Source organism: Crinia signifera, chromosome 3, assembly GCF_055691185.1.
Source record: "Crinia signifera chromosome 3, ASM5569118v1, whole genome shotgun sequence".
Taxonomy (NCBI): Eukaryota; Metazoa; Chordata; class Amphibia; order Anura; family Myobatrachidae; genus Crinia; species Crinia signifera.
Genome location: NC_139219.1, coordinates 4,089,426 through 4,115,824, shown reverse-complemented (window position 1 = coordinate 4,115,824; position 26,399 = coordinate 4,089,426). Strand labels below are relative to the sequence as shown.

General features: G+C 46.0%; 1 protein-coding gene across 1 annotated transcript in view; it reads right to left on the bottom strand.

Annotated features, from left to right (window-relative positions):
* The window catches only part of GPATCH2 (G-patch domain containing 2), a 169,145-nt gene that overhangs the window by 68,474 nt on the left and 74,272 nt on the right, over window positions 1–26,399 (bottom strand). The window contains exons 6-7 of the mRNA XM_083175147.1: window positions 23,198–23,265; window positions 17,348–17,387 (exon numbers count right to left, since the gene is read on the bottom strand). Coding sequence (XP_083031273.1) covers window positions 17,348–17,387; window positions 23,198–23,265 — 108 coding nt within the window. The remainder of the gene's footprint in view (window positions 1–17,347; window positions 17,388–23,197; window positions 23,266–26,399) is intronic.

Genomic DNA, 26,399 nt, shown 5'->3' with positions numbered 1-26,399 from the left:
GGGATCTGGACTTTAGGTAGGTAGTCAGTAGGTCGACCACTAATTGTTGACGTTGAGTAAATGTCGACACAAGCAAATGTCTGACAAGCCAATGAAAAGATTGACATGTTTTTCACAATATTTATTTTTCATTTTTTGAACATTTCATAATTTACCATCCACGTGGACATAGACTCGGAATGGTAACGTGGCTTAAATAAAGCGAACAGAGCCCTGTAGGGGTACACATGACATGCCCATGTGCTCCAATCTACAAACAAACCCCCGAGAAACATGAAAAGCTCCTGTTGACATTTTCACTGTCGACTTTCTAAAACCGGCCTTTCCCCCAGGTCAATCTAATCCATGTCAACTCTGTGATCCACACAAACCTAAACGCACAATGTACTAATCGTGATGTCATAGTCCTGTACGATAATTAATGCTGAATACTGATTAGACGTGGACAATAGTTATATCCCTACATTAGATTAGATGTGGACAATAGTTCTATCCTTACATTAGATTAGACGTGGACAATAGTTATATCCCTACATTAGATTAGACGTGGGCAATAGTTCTATCTCTACATTAGACGTGGACAATAGTTATATCCCTACATTAGATTAGACGTGGACAATAGTTATATCCCTACATTAGATTAGACGTGGACAATAGTTATATCCCTACATTAGATTAGACGTGGACAATAGTTATATCCCTACATTAGACGTGGACAATAGTTATATCCCTACATTAGATTAGACGTGGACAATAGTTATATCCCTACATTAGATTAGATGTGGACAATAGTTCTATCCTTACATTAGATTAGATGTGGACAATAGTTCTATCCTTACATTAGATTAGACGTGGGCAATAGTTCTATCTCTACATTAGACGTGGACAATAGTTATATCCCTACATTAGATTAGACGTGGACAATAGTTATATCCCTACATTAGATTAGACGTGGACAATAGTTATATCCCTACATTAGATTAGACGTGGACAATAGTTATATCCCTACATTAGACGTGGACAATAGTTATATCCCTACATTAGATTAGACGTGGACAATAGTTATATCCCTACATTAGATTAGACGTGGACAATAGTTCTATCCCTACATTAGATTAGACGTGCACAATAGTTCTATCCCTACATTAGATTAGACGTGCACAATAGTTCTATCCCTACATTAGATTAGACGTGGACAATAGTTCTATCCCTACATTATATTAGACGTGGACAATAGTTCTATCCCTACATTAGATTAGACGTGGACAATAGTTCTATCCCTACATTACATTAGACGTGGACAATAGTTCTTCCCTATATTAGATTAGACGTGGACAATAGTTCTTCCCTATATTATATTAGACGTGCACAATAGTTCTATCCTTACATTAGATTAGACGTGGACAATAGTTCTATCCTTACATTAGATTAGACGTGGACAATAGTTATATCCCTACATTAGATTAGACGTGGACAATAGTTATATCCCTACATTAGATTAGACGTGGACAATAGTTCTATCTCTACATTAGACGTGGACAATAGTTCTATCCTTACATTAGATTAGACGTGGACAATAGTTATATCCCTACATTAGATTAGCCATGCACAATAGTTCTATCCCTACATTAGATTAGACGTGGACAATCGTTCTATCCCTACATTAGATTAGCCGTGGACAATAGTTCTATCCCTACATTAGATTAGACGTGGACAATAGTTCTATCCCTACATTAGACGTGGACAATAGTTCTATCCCTACATTAGATTAGACGTGGACAATAGTTATATCCCTACATTAGATTAGCCGTGCACAATAGTTCTATCCCTACATTAGATTAGCCGTGCACAATAGTTCTATCCCTACATTAGATTAGACGTGGACAATAGTTCTATCCCTACATTAGATTAGACGTGGACAATAGTTCTATCCCTACATTAGATTAGACGTGGACAATAGTTCTATCCCTACATTATATTAGACGTGGACAATAGTTCTATCCCTACATTAGATTAGACGTGGACAATAGTTCTATCCCTACATTAGATTAGACGTGGACAATAGTTCTATCCCTACATTAGACGTGGACAATAGTTCTATCCCTACATTAGACGTGGACAATAGTTCTATCCCTACATTAGATTAGACGTGGACAATAGTTATATCCCTACATTAGATAAGACTTGGACAATAGTTATATCCCTACATTAGATTAGACGTGGACAATAGTTATATCCCTACATTAGATTAGACGTGGACAATAGTTATATCCCTACATTAGATTAGACGTGGACAATAGTTCTTCCCTACATTAGATTAGAGGTGGACAATAGTTATATCCCTACATTAGATTAGACGTGGACAATAGTTCTATCCCTACATTAGATAGACGTGGACAATAGTTATATCCCTACATTAGATTAGCCGTGCACAATAGTTATATCCCTACATTAGATTAGCCGTGCACAATAGTTATATCCCTACATTAGATTAGACGTGGACAATAGTTATATCCCTACATTAGATTAGACGTGGGCAATAGTTCTATCCCTACATTAGACGTGGACAATAGTTATATCCCTACATTAGATTAGACGTGGACAATAGTTATATCCCTACATTAGATTAGACGTGGACAATAGTTCTTCCCTACATTAGATTAGACGTGGACAATAGTTCTTCCCTATATTAGATTAGACGTGGACAATAGTTCTATCCCTACATTATATTAGACGTGCACAATAGTTCTATCCCTACATTACATTAGACGTGGACAATAGTTCTATCCCTACATTAGATTAGACGTGGACAATAGTTCTATCCCTACATTAGATTAGACGTGGACAATAGTTCTATCCCTACATTAGATTAGACGTGGACAATAGTTATATCCCTACATTAGATTAGACGTGGGCAATAGTTATATCCCTACATTAGACGTGGACAATAGTTATATCCCTACATTAGATTAGACGTGGACAATAGTTATATCCCTACATTAGATTAGATGTGGACAATAGTTCTATCCCTACATTAGATTAGATGTGGGCAATAGTTCTATCCCTACATTAGACGTGGACAATAGTTATATCCCTACATTAGAAAGACGTGGACAATAGTTCTATCCCTACATTAGATAGACGTGGACAATAGTTATATCCCTACATTAGATTAGCCGTGCACAATAGTTATATCCCTACATTAGATTAGACGTGGACAATAGGCTAATCTAATGAAGGGATATAACTATTGTGCACGGCTAGATTAGCCGTGGACAATAGTTCTATCCCTACATTAGATTAGACGTGGACAATAGTTCTATCCCTACATTATATTAGACGTGGACAATAGTTCTATCCCTACATTAGATAGACGTGGACAATAGTTCTATCCCTACATTAGATAGACGTGGACAATAGTTATATCCCTACATTAGATTATCCGTGCACAATAGTTATATCCCTACATTAGATTAGACGTGGACAATAGTTATATCCCTACATTAGATTAGACGTGCGCAATAGTTATATCCCTACAATAGACGTGCACAATAGATATATCCCTACATTATATTAGACGTGCACAATAGTTATATCCCTACATTATATTAGACGTGCACAATAGTTATATCCCTACATTAGATTAGACGTGCGCAATAGTTATATCCCTACATTATATTAAACGTGCGCAATAGTTCTATCCCTACATTAGATTAGACGTGGACAATAGTTATTTCCCTACATTAGATTAGACGTGGACAATAGTTATATTCCTACATTATATTAGACGTGGACAATAGTTCTATCCCTACATTAGATTAGACGTGGACAATAGTTCTATCCCTACATTATATTAGACGTGGACAATAGTTCTATCCCTACATTAGATTAGACGTGGACAATAGTTATATCCCTACATTAGATTAGACGTGGACAATAGTTATATCCCTACATTATATTAGACGTGCACAATAGTTATATCCCTACATTATATTAGACGTGCACAATAGTTATATCCCTACATTAGATTAGACGTGCGCAATAGTTCTATCCCTACATTATATTAAACGTGCGCAATAGTTCTATCCCTACATTAGATTAGACGTGGACAATAGTTCTATCCCTACATTAGATTAGACGTGGACAATAGTTCTATCCCTACATTAGATTAGACGTGGACAATAGTTCTATCCCTACATTAGATTAGACGTGGACAATAGTTCTATCCCTATATTAGATTAGCCGTGGACAATAGTTCTATCCCTACATTAGATTAGACGTGGACAATAGTTCTATCCCTACATTAGATTAGACGTGGACAATAGTTATATCCCTACATTAGATTAGACGTGCGCAATAGTTATATCCCTACATTAGACGTGCACAATAGATAGATCCCTACATTATATTAAACGTGCGCAATAGTTCTATCCCTACATTAGATTAGCCGTGGACAATAGTTCTATCCCTACATTAGATTAGACGTGCGCAATAGTTATATCCCTACATTAGACGTGCACAATAGATAGATCCCTACATTATATTAAACGTGCGCAATAGTTCTATCCCTACATTAGATTAGCCGTGGACAATAGTTCTATACCTACATTAGATTAGACGTGGACAATAGTTATTTCCCTACATTAGATTAGACGTGGACAATAGTTATATTCCTACATTATATTAGACGTGGACAATAGTTCTATCCCTACATTAGATTAGACGAGGACAATAGTTCTATCCCTACATTAAATTAGACGTGGACAATAGTTCTATCCCTACATTAGATTAGACGTGGACAATAGTTATATCCCTACATTAGATTAGATGTGGACAATAGTTCTATCCCTACATTAATATCATCGGATCCTGGATAACAGAAGGTAACAGAACCCTGTTCAGGCTCTGCATTGACCCATTACTACTATATCTATCCGTCATTACTCAGCTTGCGGCAGACTGACGTGTTGTCACACAACCACACAGAACTAGGTAGATTGTCTCCATACAGAGGAGTAGATAGAATGATGCGATAAACCCCAGACAGTTATGAATCTGCGATGGTCGGAGATGGCGCATCGTACAAGTGTCCATCTCCTGAGGAGAGGACTTGTGTCACCGTCAATCTTCCCAAAGTTACCGACAGTCAAACCCAAGGGCATTCATAGAAGGCGCCTTTTCCCCGATAATGGATGCACAAATGAATGTGTTTCGGGCTCAAGTTACAGGGCGATGTTCACAGGTAACAGACAATCAGATATTATTTTACGTAAATATCACAAGACTGACAACATTCACAAGATCGTATCATCATAGGTCTAAACTTTCTGAACAAAGACAAGACAAAGGCACACAGAAGAACGTCCTTCAAGGCTTAGAAGTTTGGAAGCCGCCATCGTGAAGGCACTGTCAGATGCCAGTAATGGTCAGACGTGGAGCGGTTTAGTAAACACATTGAGAAAGGTGACCCTAAGACACTATGAGCCCAAATCAGATTCGAACCATCCCTGTAGCCCCATACTCTGCCAGCTGTCTACCACAGCCAGCAGAACAGTCCATGTAGCCCCATACCCTGACAGCTGTCTACCATAGCCAGCAGAACCATCCCTGTAGCCCCATACTCTGCCAGCTGTCTACCATAGCCGGAAGTACCGTCCCTGTAGCCCCATACTCTGCCAGCTGTCTACCATAGCCAGCAGAACCGTCCCTGTAGCCCCATACTCTGCCAGCTGTCTACCATAGCCAGCAGAACCATCCCTGTAGCCCCATACTCTGCCAGCTGTCTACCATAGCCGGAAGTACCGTCCCTGTAGCCCCATACTCTGCCAGCTGTCTACCATAGGCAGCAGAACCGTCCCTGTAGTCCCATACTCTGCCAGCTGTCTACCATAGCCAGCAGAACCGTCCCTGTAGCCCCATACTCTGCCAGCTGTCTACCATAGCCAGCAGAACAGTCCCTGTAGCCCCATACTCTGCCAGCTGTCTACCATAGCCAGCAGAACCGTCCATGTAGCCCCATACTCTGCCAGCTGTGCACCATAGCCAGCAGAACCATTCCTGTAGCCCCATACTATGCCAGCTGTCTACCATAGCCAGCAGAACCATCCCTGTAGCCCCATACTCTGCCAGCTGTCTACCATAGCCAGCAGAACCATCCCTGTAGCCCCATACTCTGCCAGCTGTCCACCATAGCCAGCAGAACCATCCCTGTAGCCCCATACTCTGCCAGCTGTCTACCATAGCCAGCAGAACCGTCCATGTAGCCCCATACTCTGCCAGCTGTCCACCATAGCCAGCAGAACCATCCCTGTAGCCCCATACTCTGCCAGCTGTCTACCATAGCCGGAAGTACTGTCCCTGTAGCCCCATACTCTGCCAGCTGTGCACCATAGCCAGCAGAACCGTCCATGTAGCCCCATACTCTGCCAGCTGTCTACCATAGCCAGCAGAACCGTCCCTGTAGCCCCATACTCTGCCAGCTGTGCACCATAGCCAGCAGAACAGTCCCTGTAGCCCCATACTCTGCCAGCTGTCTACCATAGCCAGCAGAACAGTCCCTGTAGCCCCATACTCTGCCAGCTGTGCACCATAGCCAGCAGAACCGTCCATGTAGCCCCATACTCTGCCAGCTGTCTACCATAGCCAGGAGAACCATCCCTGTAGCCCCATAATCTGCCAGCTGTGCACCATAGCCAGCAGAACAGTCCCTGTAGCCCCATACTCTGCCAGCTGTCTACCATAGCCAGCAGAACAGTCCCTGTAGCCCCATACTCTGCCAGCTGTCTACCATAGCCAGCAGAACCGTCCCTGTAGCCCCATACTCTGCCAGCTGTGCACCATAGCCAGCAGAACCATTCCTGTAGCCCCATACTCTGCCAGCTGTCTACCATAGCCAGCAGAACCATCCCTGTAGCCCCATACTCTGCCAGCTGTCCACCATAGCCAGCAGAACCATCCCTGTAGCCCCATACTCTGCCAGCTGTCCACCATAGCCAACAGAACCATCCCTGTAGCCCCATACTCTGCCAGCTGTCTACCATAGCCAGCAGAACCGTCCATGTAGCCCCATACTCTGCCAGCTGTCTACCATAGCCAGCAGAACCATCCCTGTAGCCCCATACTCTGCCAGCTGTCCACCATAGCCAACAGAACCATCCCTGTAGCCCCATACTCTGCCAGCTGTCTACCATAGCCAGCAGAACCGTCCATGTAGCCCCATACTCTGCCAGCTGTGCACCATAGGCAGCAGAACTGTCCCTGTAGTCCCATACCCTGCCAGCTGTCTACCATAGCCGGAAGTACCGTCCCTGTAGCCCCATACTCTGCCAGCTGTCTACCATAGCCAGCAGAACCGTCCCTGTAGCCCCATACTCTGCCAGCTGTCTACCATAGCCAGGAGAACCATCCCTGTAGCCCCATAATCTGCCAGCTGTGCACCATAGCCAGCAGAACAGTCCCTGTAGCCCCATACTCTTGCCAGCTGTCTACCATAGCCAGCAGAACAGTCCCTGTAGCCCCATACTCTGCCAGCTGTCTACCATAGCCAGCAGAACCGTCCCTGTAGCCCCATACTCTGCCAGCTGTGCACCATAGCCAGCAGAACCATTCCTGTAGCCCCATACTCTGCCAGCTGTCTACCATAGCCAGCAGAACCATCCCTGTAGCCCCATACTCTGCCAGCTGTCTACCATAGCCAGCAGAACCATCCCTGTAGCCCCATACTCTGCCAGCTGTCCACCATAGCCCACAGAACCATCCCTGTAGCCCCATACTCTGCCAGCTGTCTACCATAGCCAGGAGAACCATCCATGTAGCCCCATACTCTGCCAGCTGTCCACCATAGCCAGCAGAACCATCCCTGTAGCCCCATACTCTGCCAGCTGTCTACTATAGCCAGCAGAACAGTCCCTGTAGCCCCATACTCTGCCAGCTGTCCACCATAGCCAGCAGAACCATCCCTGTAGCCCCATACTCTGCCAGCTGTCCACCATAGCCAACAGAACCATCCCTGTAGCCCCATACTCTGCCAGCTGTCTACCATAGCCAGCAGAACCGTCCATGTAGCCACATACTCTGCCAGCTGTCTACCATAGCCAGCAGAACCATCCCTGTAGCCCCATACTCTGCCAGCTGTCCACCATAGCCAACAGAACCATCCCTGTAGCCCCATACTCTGCCAGCTGTCTACCATAGCCAGCAGAACCGTCCATGTAGCCCCATACTCTGCCAGCTGTGCACCATAGGCAGCAGAACTGTCCCTGTAGTCCCATACCCTGCCAGCTGTCTACCATAGCCGGAAGTACCGTCCCTGTAGCCCCATACTCTGCCAGCTGTCTACCATAGCCAGCAGAACCGTCCCTGTAGCCCCATACTCTGCCAGCTGTCTACCATAGCCAGGAGAACCATCCCTGTAGCCCCATAATCTGCCAGCTGTGCACCATAGCCAGCAGAACAGTCCCTGTAGCCCCATACTCTTGCCAGCTGTCTACCATAGCCAGCAGAACAGTCCCTGTAGCCCCATACTCTGCCAGCTGTCTACCATAGCCAGCAGAACCGTCCCTGTAGCCCCATACTCTGCCAGCTGTGCACCATAGCCAGCAGAACCATTCCTGTAGCCCCATACTCTGCCAGCTGTCTACCATAGCCAGCAGAACCATCCCTGTAGCCCCATACTCTGCCAGCTGTCTACCATAGCCAGCAGAACCATCCCTGTAGCCCCATACTCTGCCAGCTGTCCACCATAGCCCACAGAACCATCCCTGTAGCCCCATACTCTGCCAGCTGTCTACCATAGCCAGGAGAACCATCCATGTAGCCCCATACTCTGCCAGCTGTCCACCATAGCCAGCAGAACCATCCCTGTAGCCCCATACTCTGCCAGCTGTCTACTATAGCCAGCAGAACAGTCCCTGTAGCCCCATACTCTGCCAGCTGTCTACCATAGCCAGCAGAACAGTCCCTGTAGCCCCATACCCTGCCAGCTGTCTACCACAGCCACCAGAACCGTCCCTGTAGCACCATACTCTGCCAGCTGTCTACCATAGCCAGCAGAACAGTCCCTGTAGCCCCATACTCTGCCAGCTGTGCACCATAGCCAGCAGAACCATCCCTGTAGCCCCATACTCTGCCAGCTGTCTACCATAGCCAGCAGAACCATCCCTGTAGTCCCATACCCTGACAGCTGTGCACTATAGCCAGCAGAACAGTCCCTGTAGCCCCATACTCTGCCAGCTGTGCACCATAGCCAGCAGAACCATCCCAGTAGTCCCATACTCTGCCAGCTGTGCACTATAGCCAGCAGAACCGTCCCTGTAGCCCCATACTCCGCCAGCTGTCTACCATAGCCAGCAGAACCATCCCTGTAGCCCCATACTCTGCCAGATGTCCACCATAGGCAGCAGAACCGTCCCTGTAGCCCCATACTCTGCCAGCTGTCTACCATAGCCAGCAGAACCATCCCTGTAGCCCCATACTCTGCCAGCTGTCTACCATAGCCAGCAGAACCATTCCTGTAGCCCCATAATCTGCCAGCTGTCTATCATAGCCAGCAGAACCGTCCCTGTAGCCCCATACCCTGCCAGCTGTCTACCATAGCCAGCAAAACCGTCCCTGTAGCCCCATACTCTGCCAGCTGTCTACCATAGCCAGCAGAACAGTCCCTGTAGTCCCATACTCTGCCAGCTGTCTACCATAGCCAGCAGAACCGTCCCTGTAGCCCCCTACTCTTCCTGCTGTGCACCATAGCCAGCAGAACCGTCCATGTAGCCACATACTCTTCCTGCTGTGCACCATAGCCAGCAGAACCATCCCTGTAGTCCCATACTCTGCCAGCTGTGCACCATAGCCAGCAGAACCATCCCTGTAGCCCCATACTCTGCCAGCTGTGCACCATAGCCAGCAGAACCGTCCATGTAGCCCCATACTCTGCCAGCTGTCTACCATAGCCGGAAGTACCGTCCCTGTAGCCCCATACTCTGCCAGCTGTGCACCATAGCCAGCAGAACCATTCCTGTAGCCTCATACTCTGCCAGCTGTGCACCATAGCCAGCAGAACCGTCCATGTAGCACCATACTCTGCCAGCTGTCTACCATAGCCGGAAGAACCGTCCATGTAGTCCCATACTCTGACGGGTCGACATGGGTTTTTTCACTGTTTTTTGACCCGAATGTCAACACAGTTGACATGCATACAGTTTAAAGTGCAATGCTTCGGGCACGGTGCCTCACTACACTCGGCACACTATTATATTCTCCCACCACGCCCTAGTGGATGGTAGGGCATAAAATACCGCCTGTCTGCACGTCGGCTTAAAAATCAGTTGACCTTTTGACTATCGACCTAAATAATGTTGAACTAATGACCTATCGAACTAATGACCTTTCGACCTTTTCCCATGTCGACCTAGACCCATGTCGACCGTCATGCTGTAGACCAAATAACCGCATCCCACTCTGACAGCTGTCCACCATAGCCAGCAGAACCTTCCCTGCATTCTGTGATAGAGTAGCTCATCCTGTGGGGTACCAGATAGATAAGCCTTTACCCCCCACACATCAGTGAGACACAGGTGCTCATGGCCATGTCGCTAGTTCATTGGTTATCCTTCGTTGGACTACTTTTGGTAGGTACTACTTTATATCGGGAATACATCATAAGACCAGCCTTGTGGAGATGCTCTGACCCTGTCCTTTGGCCATCGCAATGTGACCTCTCAAAGATATTCAGATTTTTACAATTGCTAATTTTTCCAACACACCAACGTCAAGAAATCAGTGTTTGCTTGCTGATGCAATAAGGCCTGTAAAGGTTGTGCTTTCTGCAGTAAGACCTGTAAAGGTTGTGCTTTCTGCAGTAAGGCCTATAAAGGTCGTGCTTTCTGCAGTAAGGCCTATAAAGGTTGTGCTTTCTGCAGTAAGGCCTATAAAGGTTGTGCTTTCTGCAATAAGACCTGTAAAGGTTGTGCTTTCTGCAGTAAGACCTGTAAAGGTTGTGCTTTCTGCAATAAGGCCTGTAAAGGTTGTGCTTTCTGCAGTAAGGCCTATAAAGGTTGTGCTTTCTGCAGTAAGGCCTATAAAGGTTGTGCTTTCTGCAGTAAGGCCTATAAAGGTCGTGCTTTCTGCAGTAAGGCCTATAAAGGTTGTGCTTTCTGCAGTAAGGCCTGTAAAGGTTGTGCTTTCTGCAGTAAGACCTGTAAAGGTTGTGCTTTCTGCAGTAAGGCCTGTAAAGGTTGTGCTTTCTGCAGTAGGGCCTATAAAGGTTGTGCTTTCTGCAATAAGGCCTGTAAAGGTTGTGCTTTCTGCAGTAAGACCTGTAAAGGTTGTGCTTTCTGCAGTAAGGCCTATAATGGTCGTGCTTTCTGCAATAAGGCCTATAAAGGTCGTGCTTTCTGCAATAAGGCCTATAAAGGTTGTGCTTTCTGCAATAAGGCCTGTAAAGGTTGTGCTTTCTGCAGTAAGACCTGTAAAGGTTGTGCTTTCTGCAGTAAGGCCTATAATGGTCGTGCTTTCTGCAATAAGGCCTATAAAGGTTGTGCTTTCTGCAATAAGGCCTGTAAAGGTTGTGCTTTCTGCAGTAAGACCTGTAAAGGTTGTGCTTTCTGCAGTAAGGCCTATAAAGGTTGTGCTTTCTGCAGTAGGGCCTATAAAGGTTGTGCTTTCTGCAGTAAGACCTATAAAGGTTGTGCTTTCTGCAGTAAGACCTGTAAAGGTTGTGCTTTCTGCAGTAAGACCTATAAAGGTTGTGCTTTCTGCAGTAAGGCCTATAAAGGTTGTGCTTTCTGCAGTAGGGCCTATAAAGGTTGTGCTTTCTGTAGTAGGGCCTATAAAGGTTGTGCTTTCTGCAGTAAGGCCTATAAAGGTTGTGCTTTCTGTAGTAGGGCCTATAAAGGTTGTGCTTTCTGCAGTAAGGCCTATAAAGGTTGTGCTTTCTGCAGTAGGGCCTATAAAGGTTGTGCTTTCTGCAGTAAGGCCTATAAAGGTTGTGCTTTCTGCAGTAAGTCCTATAAAGGTTGTGCTTTCTGCAGTAGGGCCTATAAAGGTTGTGCTTTCTGCAGTAGGGCCTATAAAAGGTCGTGCTTTCTGCAGTAGGGCCTATAAAGGTTGTGCTTTCTGCAATAAGACCTATAAAGGTTGTGCTTTCTGCAGTAAGGCCTGTAAAGGTTGTGCTTTCTGCAATAAGACCTGTAAAGGGTGTGCTTTCTGCAGTAAGGCCTATAAAGGTCGTGCTTTCTGCAGTAAGGCCTATAAAGGTCGTGCTTTCTGCAGTAAGGCCTATAAAGGTCGTGCTTTCTGCAGTAAGGCCTATAAAGGTCGTGCTTTCTGCAGTAAGGCCTATAAAGGTCGTGCTTTCTGCAGTAAGGCCTATAAAGGTCGTGCTTTCTGCAGTAAGGCCTTTTTGCAGATGACACAAAGGTATGCAACAGGGTAGACACACCAGGAGGGGTAAAACAAATGATTGAGGATCTAGGTAGATTAGAGAAATGGCAACTACAGTTTAATGCCAAAAAATGCAAAATCATGCACTTGGGTCTCAGAAATCCAAAGACTCAATATAGTATAAATGGCACTATAATGGAAACTACTGAGGAAGAGAGGGATCTAGGTGTCACTATTTCAGGGGACTTAAAAGCAGGTAGGCAATGTAACAAAGCAATGAAGAAGGCAAGTCAGATGCTTGGTTGCATAGGGAGAGGTATCAGCAGTAGACAGAAAGAAGTAATAATGCCACTGTATAGGTCATTGGTACGACCTCACCTAGAGTATTGTGTTCAGTTCTGTAGGCCATATCTCCAGAAGGATATAAATACATTAGATACTGTACAAAGAAGGGCAACTAAAATGGTGCATGGCCTACATCACAAAACGTACCAGGAAAGACTAAAAGATCTTAATATGTATACTTTAGAGCAGAGAAGGGAAAGGGGGGACATGATAGAAACTTTCACATATATGAAGGGTTTAACAAGGTACAGGTGGGAGACATTCTTCACAGGAAGAGGAGCAACAGAACACGAGGACAGGCACTGACACTAGAGGGAGGAAGATTCAGGGTATATGTGAGAAAGAATTTTTTCACAGAAAGAGTAGTAGATAAGTGGAATAGCCCACCATCAGAGGTGGTAGACACAAATAAAGTAGTACAATTTAAACATGCTTGGGATAAGCATATTGATATCCTTACAAAAAAATAAGGATCAAATATGGTTTGAGGTAACATGTTTAAAAAAAGGGGCAGACTAGATGGGCCAAGTGGTTCTGATCTGCCGTCAAATTCTATGTTTCTAAAATTGTATAAGCCCCCTAATGGGGGCTTATAATGTAAAATGCACCCCCACTATGAACGTGAACCCGAAGCGTGGCGAGCGCAGCGATCCCGCGAGGTGACACGTATTACTTTACATGTAATCCGCGTCCGCTCGCCACGCTTCGGGCTCGGTGGCTTGCCACACTATATAAAATCAACTCCACGCAGACGTGGATAGTGGGGGTATGAAAAGGTCGTAGGACGCGTTCCGCCGCTGCTCGCCACGCTTCGGGTTGGCGCTCATAGTGGGGGTGCTTTTAACATAGTAAGCACCCAACACGTTTAACTTATAGGGGCCACTTTTAACATGGGAAAACCCTTTAGGGTGCTTATACAATGTTAAATCGCATACCATTGTATATGCGATAGAATGGCATACAATGCCATACAATTTGATGGTATACAATTTAAAATTGTATAACATCGGGTGCCATCGCATTGCATGCCTTATGGTCTGCGATGTGATGGGCGCCGTGCTAGTACACAAGTACCGGAATTACTTCAGAGCGAACAACTGGAAAAATCATGTTCCAAAAAAAATGAATTTCAAAAGTAATAATTTTTTGACGAATTGCCAAACTATATGGTTGTATACTCTGTAGAAGTATAGTACTATTACTATTGTGGTCATCATTTTTATGTTTAAATTGTTTTAGGGTGTCTATAAAAAATATTTGTATTAATTGTATGGGCTTTTGTTACAGACAACTGAGTAAGTAGACAGTAATTGGTTAAAATCTTATATTAAATTGAAAGATCATATTAGATTTGATCAAAATAGTGCCCCCATCAAACGGTGTAAAAAAAAAAAATATATATATATATATATTATATACACAGACATACATACATACATACATACATACATACATACAGACAGATCTGTCCAGGTACATCTAACGTTTCACGGCGTTTCCATGGCGTGATGCGATAGGCGTCTTTTTTGAGACCTTGTCTGTTAAATAGCATCTAAACAGGATTAGTAAGACACACAAGCAGCGTCTACTGATTAAAATAAGCAGCTTCCCTTTATTCTGTGGGTGGCTCCGGCTTTATCAGCATAGAGTCACACGGAGCTCACGTTATGTATCGCATGGAGGATATATGTATGTGAATACTGAAGTGCCACACACCACTGGACAGGTGGCTAGTATAGGGTAGGAACCCCTGTAGGCTGGCGTAGTGCAGAGACTCAGGGTGGCATCGATTTCCCAAGTGAACATAAGACCTCTGGAGACATTCCCCAGTACCCCAGGATCTAGTTCGCAATGTCATTCATTTGTTCTTCCTGTTCGTTAGAGAAGCCTGGAACCATTTTAGCGCCAACATTTGTCACATTAACATCTTATGTAACAAATTCTGCGTCGATGCTGCAATCTCTGCTGTCAGTCCGATGCCGAATCAGTGATCAATTTCTCCATTTTTTCTACATTTGTTATCGATGTATAGGCCTCCGGGACATTATCCCGACAGTCGTGAAATCTCTGGTGCCACTCACACATACAATCTGTCCCATGAGCCTCGGTTGCCAGGACAGATTTGGTGGGCGATATATGTTCCACCTAACTAAACAAGGTGACACCTCGCTCCACTTTGGGACAAAGCATTTTTATGTCGCTCGGGAAATACACATTAGGTCTGGGTCCGGTAAGGCCGGTGGCAGTGATGGCGAATCATTATAGCATGGGCATCGGCCTATGACGCTGGTGCTGGTTCCTAGCATGCTGTATATATGTATTCAATGCTGAGGTCAGGATACATTGTGTCTGGCATAACAGGCGTCCTATGGGGATTACACAGTAGCTGTACATCCCTCTGATCTACTGTACAAATATACTCACGTATTAATGAGCTTTGCTTTATTTATCAGGATATTATCAGAACGTTGTGTAATTAGCTATACGCCATGTGGCATCTGATGCTGAGCCCACTGCTGCCATCATATGCCCAAGTGTAAGGTCTGTAAATGATGTAGGTGGCAGGCAATAACCTGGGTGATCTCGCCTGGCACATTGGCACGCTGGAGAGAACGGGCTTCTCTGAGTGAGTGCTGAGCACCAGGCGGTTATACGGACGTCAGGGACCAGTATCATACATACATTACATACACCCCCCCTCCCCCCTTACAGGAGGGTCACCCTCGCTGTACCTGCAGAAACATGGACAATGTCACCCAGTGTAATGGGCTCATCGCCTGTACACAGGGGGCAGCCTATCCAGTGTCTCGTACTCGGTGACATCACAGAGGCATGAGGTGCGAGCGAGAACGAGTATTTACATGATATAAGTACAATGCGCCATGCAACGTTCAGTAATAGTTACCGATAATGTCAGCATTAGCGCTAGATATAACGTGTCAGTAAGAATACATTAGTAATACCGTAATTAGCAATAGTCTGCAGAGAGGGTTAACGTCGGAAGAGATGGCAAGGGAAGATGGAAGGTGATAGGCGACAGACGGCGAACGCTTCCCTCTGCCCCGCACATATTATACAACGGACCCATCAGATATGACGCTGGACACCTTTATCTCAGATGCGATGACGGATTGCTCCTCCACACACAGAATATAAAACACTATAAAATGTCATGTTTAAATATCCAAACAATAATAATACATTGATTTATGAGAATCTAGTGCTCTCCACTGGTCATGAATGTGAAGGACACACAGCTGTGGAACACTCAGCAACTGGCTGCTGGACACTGACTATCACAGCTCAGCGTGAGATACAATGGGGTCCAGCTTATTATATGCTAAGGTTGCGTTTAGCCGCTGACATCGGCAGCTGATCCCACCCCCTCTGCAAGCTTCTTTCAGTGTGAGATTGCTCGCTAACCTTTGGTGCAGATCGCACTTTACTGACAATTCCAGCCACCGTAGAGCGCGTCCGCTGCCGCAATGATTCGGAACTCTGGGAATTCATTGCGGCTCATCGTATCGACCACAATGTATAAGCGTCAAGATTATCCTTACAGAGATGACAAACTGTACAGCTGCGACTGGCCCCTGCTATCTAGTACATAGCAGAGCGTTCTGTACGCCGTCCTGCGCACAGACGTATCCTGTACGTGTAATAAGCCGCCACAACAGCGACTAGCCGGCTATTATACCGCCATATGTGCAATTACTGTGTGTCTGGCTGTAGCGTCATCAGGTGCGTTAGCCGCAGCGACAACACTCGCCGTCTCTGGTGTAACGTGACCGCGGTCAGTGCACATCCCTGATAGAAGCATCCGCTGCATTTTGCCTTATGGACACATGGTGCTTTCACTTTGGTCCAGGGGTTCCCAATCTTTTTTAAATCACGGAACCGTAGAGTATCAGAATTTCACGGCATCCCTAGGTCCAAAAAAAATAAAAGAATTAGATTGTGTTTATATGTGATTCTCCGGTTCCGTTATGTGGTAAAGGGCGGACTTGCTTCTGTTTGTGCACATTTTATTATTGGCAGCCACCAGCACTGGTTTTGTCCATAAATAATTAACCATAAATAATTTGAGTTGGTCCTGGACCACTAACCCAGGGTACCCCTGCATGTGCCCCAAGGCACCCCAGGGAGCCACGACACACAGTTTGGGAACCACTGCTTTGGTCTAATTGATCTATTTTAGCTGAGACGTCTCATTTTTAAAGTTAGATTCTGCCCATCGTACATGTATCCAACAGGCAAACTCTGGAGGAACTTAGCTACATACGGGATGGGCGAGAGGACAAGGGCGCGGGGGTCACCAGTTGGGAAGACGCCTCTGTGCAGGATCAGAGGAGAAGGTGTAATTGTTCAGGACACAATAATGACTGTGGACAGCCAAAGCTGAGGTTTAGGAGCGTGACATGTAATCGCAGAGGAAAGATGCAGCTGGCAGGAGACGTTCTCCAACCACAGCAGCTGGCCCTTATGGTCCAGAATGCTGACTTATCACATTGGTGTAATGGCTGTAACACATTCACCCCTCGGCCCCCCAGGGCCGCCGTCATCTCAGACGCACTATACGCTGCTACTCTGTATGTCTGTGACACGGGGAGCGCCACGTTCCACTTACCTGGCTGTGATCTTTCCTGGCCCCGGGACTAAACCAATGGCTGAAAATAAACAACAAAAACAGGTATAAGTCACAGCAAACAACATCACAGAGTAAACGTACTACGCCACTTCATCTGGTGCCACTTCTTCCCCTGTTCTACCTGCGACATCGGGAACACGGCAGCTCCCACTCACAATGATAAATGCAACGTTACATGTTTATCTTACAGGGAATGAACACGACCTATAATTGGGGGATTTTTGTCCGTTAAGTTCTATTTTTCCCTATTATTCAAGATGAACAAAAACCACACATATTAAATGAGCGCGGAAGGAGGGAGAGATTGAGGCCGCCGTCCCTGGTTAGCAGTATATATTGGATTTGCAATCATGTAAGAGAACAGACTCGATCAGTAACGTATTGGATTTGTAATAAAGTAAAAACAGTCGGTCTCGGAACAGAACAGATTACGACTGTTTAATACTTGGAGGCACATGTAAGACAGGGAATGCCACATAAAATGCCGAATACTGTGGTCTACATAAAGAGAAATCATCCGGAATCCTGCAGAGAGCAGCAGACATTGGTGGCGTGGCAGGACCGGCTGGGGCATAAAGGCGTACGGGGAATACGGGCACCAGGGCCAGGCTGTGACGTGACAAATGCTGTGTAGGTCAGTAGTCAGCAAACTTCCAGAGCAGAAGGATGGGGTGCAGGGGTGGCCAGCGCAGCAGGTATCATGCTGCCACAGCTGTACCAGCCGGCACTTCCAGCCTTTTGGGCACTGAGCTACAGTAAGAATATGACACGGCTGTACAACACCCGTCTTGCAGAAGTACAATGTATTCCATAATACCCAGGCTAGATAAAGTTATGTAATGTGCCAATTGCTAAAATCGGGCAGCTGGGAGGGTGATGCCAGCACACAGGTCACCTGGCTGAGATAGGGCATTGCTGCATACACACACGTGATGACGGGCAGAGTGTTTATCACATTAGCCGTACAGAGAAGGGGCTCATTACCGTTTGGATGGCACAATGTTTGGCGCGATTAGCTTTGATGTATTTGTTGCCGTACAGAACACATCTATCAGGAGTGTTCTGACCTAGAGAGCTGTTGTTGGTACTTACACAGCTAAACGGGTTAATTTCTTTAAATGTATTTTGTGTGCAGGAAGCCTCTGCGTACAAGCCCTGTGGCGCTGCAGGAAAGGCCAGCTCCTCTGCACAAGCTAGTTATCACCAAGCCTCTTTGTTATAGCTGGAAGTTCATGAGAATTGATGCTAGTCATTAATCTCAGATGCAGAACCCTAGTCAAATGCTTTGTGAAAGTCCAAGTTTGACATCCACATTATTCCCCCAGTCAACCGTATCTTATTCCAACGCACGGCATAATTAATTGCTGCTGCATTTAACCACTGAACTGGCTATATTTGTAGGGGATGGAAAGTGCTCTGACCTTTTGCATAAAATTCACAGTCCCAAAGGACAGATAACAATATGGCGATAAAACAAAAAAAATTCCACAACAGATTTATTCATCACGACTGACCCACTTTTGCCAATCGATACCTCTTATATGATTGTAAGCTTGACACAATATTTGCTTACGGAATATGAAAACTGTTGATGGGTTAGAGGGATGATTTGCAGCTTGCATTATACAGTACAGATAACATTGGCTGGTAATGTACAGAGGGGAACAGCGGACCGCATCAGTAAAATGGATTACCATAATATATATATATCTATCTATCTATCTATATATATATCTATCATTATACGTGTGTGTGTGTATATATATATATATATATATATATATATATATATCTATCTATCATTATACGTGTGTGTGTATATATATATATATATATTTATATATTATTATACATGTGTGTATGTATGTATGCATATATACATACATATACACACACACACATATATTATATTATACCTGTTGAAATCATACAACTCTATAATCTCGAATTACAACCCTATAATAGTTGACATACATGTCGACATGCAGACATGCAGTAAGAGAATGCAGACTATGTCAGGGCAGCATTTACTCAACCTGCCAGACATAGGATTATAGAAAGGACCCCAATCCTCTCTGTTGGAGACGGGCCACAGTGATCAGCCCGTCGCTCTGCATTTCCTTGAACACAGGCACAGCTTAGCATCGATACGTTACATTATTATTGATCACATTGCTCCGCTGCGCAGAGGGGGTGATCGTTCACGACTATTGCTCCAGTGTGAAGCCAATTGGATTCAAAGGTTGGGCACCCTTGCTCCAGGAGGGTTCAACGAACAGAGAGGATTGGGGTCCTTTCTATAATCTATGTCTGGCAGGTTGAGTAAAGGTATAATATAATATGTGTGTTGCTACACTATATAGTAGTTGTACTTTTCGCTTTTGATACATGCTTATTCCTTGTTCATTGGTCATGATTTTTAGTGTATCCGATTTGTGTATGATATTTTGTATTGTAATTGATATGTATATATATATATATATGTATATATATATATATATATATATGTATATATATATATATATATATATGTATATATATATATATATATATGTATATATGTATATATATATATATATATATATATATATATATATATATATATATATATATATATATATATATATATATATATATATATATATATATATATATATATATATATATATATATATATATATATATATATATATATATATATATATATATATATATATATATATATATATATACACACACACACACCGGATTACCATATGTATATGTGTGTATAAACATAGGGAACTGCAGACAACATCAATATGTCGAATTACCCATCTCTGACAGGAAGGCAAAGTGTGTGTGGATAGATAGGATAGATAATTGATCTATATCTACAGTAGTGGGCTAGAAATGCACTCCCTTGGGGACTGTGCCCCACTGTATACTGCCTGGAGAATGAAGGCAGCACTCAGATTTCCTGTGCACCTTATTTGAATCCAATGCACTTTAAGCAATGGAAGTCTGTGAGTGCTGCCTTTATACTTCAGTCAGTGTATAATGTCCATGGGTCGGCATTCAATGGAAAACGAGAGTTTGCTATTTGTAGTGTTCCCTTCGTACACCCCGTTGGACATGGCAGAAACGCAAACCAAATGTGTAGCAGGGGAATTCCGGACTAGTTCACAAGAATTGCAATTCATTTTCGTATGAATGTATTCTTTTAATACATCATAGAACTATAGAACAGATTATAGAATTATCTGCACATTTTTTATAAGTTTCTGATACTCGTTTTCAATAAAGAATGAAAGCGATTGAAAAGGGTTTGTCTTCTGTTCATTCAAAAATTTTTTATAAGTGTTTTTTCTGTAAAATGCATGTTAATTATGGGATCGCCTGGGACACGTGTGAGTAATCACCAATTAGAGAAGGTATATAAACCCAGGACGGCCACACTCTGCTATCACCTTGAAAATGCTGACAGATCAGTGAAACGCATTGGGGGCATTCTGAGCAGACCGTAAGTGACAGATCAGTGAAACGCATTGGAGGCATTCTGAGCAGACCCTACTGTAAGTGACAGATCAGTGAAACGCATTGGTGGCATTCTGAGCAGACCGTAAGTGACAGATCAGTGAAACGCGTTGGAGGCATTATGAGCAGACCGTAAGTGACAGATCAGTGAAACGCATTGGAGGCATTCTGAGCAGACCCTAAGTGACAGATCAGTGAAACGCGTTGGAGGCATTCTGAGCAGACCCTAAGTGACAGATCAGTGAAACGCATTGGTGGCATTCTGAGCAGACCCTAAGTGTTATTGGACTGGCACAAGATCTCATCCTCTACAAAGCATAAAGCATTGGATTGAAAACCAACACCTCATACATACAGCAAGCACCACCCACCAATTTGGGACGCCCCACAAGGTCCCTCATCTTCCTCCAGCGGCCCTTTACCAACAGTGCACAACCGCATTCTGGAGGACTACCGGACCCAAGCTGTATAAATCCCAAACACACAGTGGTGAGACTCTAAAGCTGCTATTTAAAGCTGTGGTTTGAAAATTCCCATTGCCTTTAACAGAGGACTTGAAATTAAGCCAAGTACATACGCCATTAACATGAGGCTGCTCAAACTAATGGTGTGTACACACGGCGGATCCTGACGTGAGATGCAAGTCCCGACACGCGATCAGATCAGAGAGATATATATACACACATATACATACATACATACACACACACACACACACACGTGTGATTGGAGATGTTATGACTTAGGGAGAATAGTAACTATGTTACTGGAAATGTTTCTGGCCTATATTACAGATATATTTTGCGGATAAAAGTTAAAAAATGACAAAAACATAACCGTCACTCTCACCTACAGGCTGTAAGAGAGCGCATATCGCTTGGGCATACGGCGTCATACTCTACACCATTGCACCATATATACGCCATCAGCCTGTAATTCATTAGTGCATAAATCTATTTCAACCAATTAATCCAAAGTGGACAGTGATGAGGACACGAGGCACCAGCGGGGAAGGGTGACGGCAGGGGGCACAAGGCACCAGAGGGGAAGGGTGGTGACAGGGGGCACATAGCACCAGAGGAGAAGGGTGGCGACAGGGGGAACATAGCACCAGAGGAGAAGGGTGGCGGCAGGGGGCACAAGGCACCAGAGGAGAAGGGTGGCGGCAGGGGGCACAAGGCACCAGAGGAGAAGGGTGGCGGCAGGGGGCACAAGGCACCAGAGGAGAAGGGTGGCGGCAGGGGGCACAAGGCACCAGAGGAGAAGGGTGGCGACAGGGGGCACATGGCACCAGCATGGAAGGGTGGGGGGCACAAGGCACCAGAGTGGGAAGGGTGGCGGCAGGGGGCACATAGCACCAGAGGGGAAGGGTGGCGACAGGGGGCACATAGCACCAGAGGAGAAGGGTGGCGGCAGGGGGCACAAGGCACCAGAGGACAAGGGTGGCGGCAGGGGGCACAAGGCACCAGAGGACAAGGGTGGCGGCAGGGGGCACAAGGCACCAGAGGACAAGGGTGGCGGCAGGGGGCACAAGGCACCAGAGGACAAGGGTGGCGGCAGGGGGCACAAGGCACCAGAGGACAAGGGTGGCGGCAGGGGGCACAAGGCACCAGAGGACAAGGGTGGCGGCAGGGGGCACAAGGCACCAGAGGACAAGGGTGGCGGCAGGGGGCACAAGGCACCAGAGGACAAGGGTGGCGGCAGGGGGCACAAGGCACCAGAGGACAAGGGTGGCGGCAGGGGGCACAAGGCACCAGAGGACAAGGGTGGCGGCAGGGGGCACAAGGCACCAGAGGACAAGGGTGGCGGCAGGGGGCACAAGGCACCAGAGGACAAGGGTGGCGGCAGGGGGCACAAGGCACCAGAGGACAAGGGTGGCGGCAGGGGGCACAAGGCACCAGAGGACAAGGGTGGCACAAGGCACCAGAGGACAAGGGTGGCGGCAGGGGGCACAAGGCACCAGAGGACAAGGGTGGGGGACACAAGGCGGGAAGGATGGCGGCAGGGGGCACAAGGCACCAGCGGGGAAGGGTGGGGGGTATTAGGCATGTATCCTCTGAAAGCTCAGGAAGGACAACTCATGAGCTTGCAGCCTTGACCATAAGTGTTATACTAACACTGAGTTATGCACTCGGGGGCAGCTGGGGGTTGGAATGCTAAGGTAGGTTGGCCTGAGATGGTCAGACAAGTCATCTACCCCGGGTGTCAGAGCTCCGGCAATGTACAATACTGCAAACGCTGCCATCTAACTAGGCCATTGTATAGGGTGCGATGTGTAACACAAAGGGGAAACATGATAAATCCAACACTTACTCATGGTGATGGGGATCCTGTGAGAAGTGGGGGAGCCTATCGGTACCGCTCACCCCAGGGCTGCTGATCTGCGGAGAGAAATACAGAGGTGAGATTAGAGACCGCACTCATTATACCACCAGAGAGCGTATCTACCGAGGGAAACACAGAGGTGAGTACAGCGACCGTGCACATTATACCACCAGAGAGCATATCTGCCGAGGGAAACACAGAGGTGAGTACAGCGACCGCACTCATTATACCACCAGAGCGCATACACTGTATCTGCCGAGGGAAACACAGAGGTGAGTACAGCGACCGTGCACATTATACCACCAGAGAGCGTATCTACCGAGGGAAACACAGAGGTGAGTACAGCGACCATGCACATTATACCACCAGAGAGCGTATCTACCGAGGGAAACACAGAGGTGAGTACAGCGACCGTGCACATTATACCACCAGAGAGCATATCTGCCGAGGGAAACACAGAGGTGAGTACAGCGACCGCGCACATTATACCACCAGAGCGCATATCTGCCGAGGGAAACACAGAGGTGAGTACAGCGACCGTGCACATTATACCACCAGAGAGCATATCTGCCGAGGGAAACACAGAGGTGAGTACAGCGACCGCGCACATCATACCGCCAGAGAGCATATCTGCCAAGGGAAACACAGAGGTGAGTACAGCGACCGCACACATTATACCGCCAGAGAGCATATCTGCCGAGGGAAACACAGAGGTGAGTACAGAGACCGCGCACATTATACCACCAGAGAGCATATCTACCGAGGGAAACACAGAGGTGAGTACAGCGACCGCGCACATCATACCGCCAGAGAGCATATCTACTGAGGGAAACACAGGGGTGAGTACAGCGACCGCGCACATTATACCACTATAGAGTGTATCTGCCGAGAGAAACACAGAGGTGAGTACATTCCCCCATCTCCACTACACCTGACACTACTCTTGCATCCCAGCATAACCCCGCTCACCACTATTCCTCACGCTACACCTGCCTCCAGCATTCCCCCTCTCTCCGCTACACCTCACACTACACCTGCCTCCAGCATTCCCCCGCTCACCACTATTCCTCACACTACACCTGCCTCCAGCATTCCCCCCACCTCTCTCCGCTACCCCTCACACTGCACAAGCCTCCCCCCCTCTCTCCGCTACATCTCACACTACACCAGCCTCCAGCAGTTACAAACAAAAGAACATTACTTACATTACATACTTTGGGTTGTTCATGATGTACCAGGTGTATACGTAGGTAATGTGTACACACGATTTGCTAAAAACCATAGACTATCAGATTACCCTGCGTGCTGACCAATGTGAAGATGTGACGAATGGCGCATGGGAGCGCACACAATATTGTATACACACTGTGGGTAAATCAGATTCTGATCCATTGGAAAACAACCAATCGTTCTAAATATCGTCTAGTGTATACCCAGCTGTACACTGACTGGCGGCGATCACTCCTGGCATGTGGGTATGTATGAGCATAGAATGCCGCGGCCCTCGGAGGACCAGATGAATACCAAACCTTGGCCCAGTTACCCATGTGTATTATTACCTGGATACTGGGATATAGATATCTATCTATCTATCTATCTATCTATCTATCTATCTATCTATCATGTTCCATACACTTACACGCTACTGGAGAACAAATCACCCCTGATAACGGCCTTAAGGTTCTATGTACGTACAGAAACGTGTATGCTAATAGTCAACTATCATAGAAGCCTGTCGCAGAGATAATGCCTGTTAGGTGCACAGACCCCAAACAGTAACATCGCTCTACCCAACAACCACAACACACAAAACCATTACACAGCGGAATTAGTGAGCGGTTCTGGGGAATTGGGACCCACTGGTGGAACTGTCGCTCCCGCCACAGAGATACATCCTAGATTAATCCGAAAATGAAGTTTTCATGCTATTGCGGCGGTATCCCAGGAATACAATAATCCATTTTGTGCGGTGTGGCTGTGAGAACAGCGCACTCTTGCCTATGTCATGCTTAGTTAGAGGCCCATGATCACATTATCGCATGGAGAAGCTGACACTTTTATTCACTTTACACTGTGGTCTATGTACAGGCAGCGTATTTCCTCCGCCGGCCGCTGACAGCCCGCTCCACACTGCATTAATCTTGTTTGCTGATTTATCTTGATACGAATATCAGAAAACTCAACTTTTTTATCTCTCGCAGAAAATAAGCAGCGTGTTGTCAGAGGCAGAAGCTATTTTCTGGATTTAAATTGTTTGTTTGCCGCAGTACTCTCTGTATGTACAGGGGGGGGGGGGGGGTTTAAAGGCAACACACACACACAGAGTAGTGTAATTCCCCCATAGAGGCTACTGACAGATACATACAGGACACATGCTCGGTGCACCCGGGTGCATTAGACTGATGTATTTAATAGTCACAACCTATACGCAGTGGTCATGCAGAAACCGGCTTCATTACAACACGTATGACATTACACTACAACCAAACTATGGGAGAACGGTCATTGTCTTAGTGCTAAGTTCATCGCCTAGTTCTCCCGCAGAGCTCAGCATCGTCCCACAGCTTGTGTCCCTGCGCAGTGCCTGCAGTATGGGGGGGGGGGTCGTAGAAATATCAGCCACATCCCCCCCCCCCCCAGCGACTGATGGGGCAGAGCTATGCAGCTGGGATGCATGTGTCCGACGTTTGCTGGTAGTAGTGCGCCCTGATACACCAAAGGCACAGATAGGATGCACGCTAAGAGAAAGGGTTAAAGGGGACAACCGGAGTACCCGGAGGAAACCCACGCAAGCACATGGAGAATATACAAACTCCACACAGTTAGGGCCATGGTGGGGATTGAACTCATGACCACAGCGCTGTGAGGCAGTAATGCTAACCATTACACCATCCGTACTGCCCCATATATATAACACATGGTGGGAATAGAACCCATGACCTCAGTGCTGTGAGGCAGTAATATAACCATTACACCATCTGTACTGCCCCGTATATATAACACATGTGGGGATAGAACCCATGACCTCAGTGCTGTGAGGCAGTAATGTAACCATTACACCATCCGTACTGCCCCGTATATATAACACATGGTGGGGATAGAACCCATGACCTCAGTGCTGTGAGGCAGTAATATAACCATTACACCATCTGTACTGCCCTGTATATATAACACATGGTGGGGATAGAAC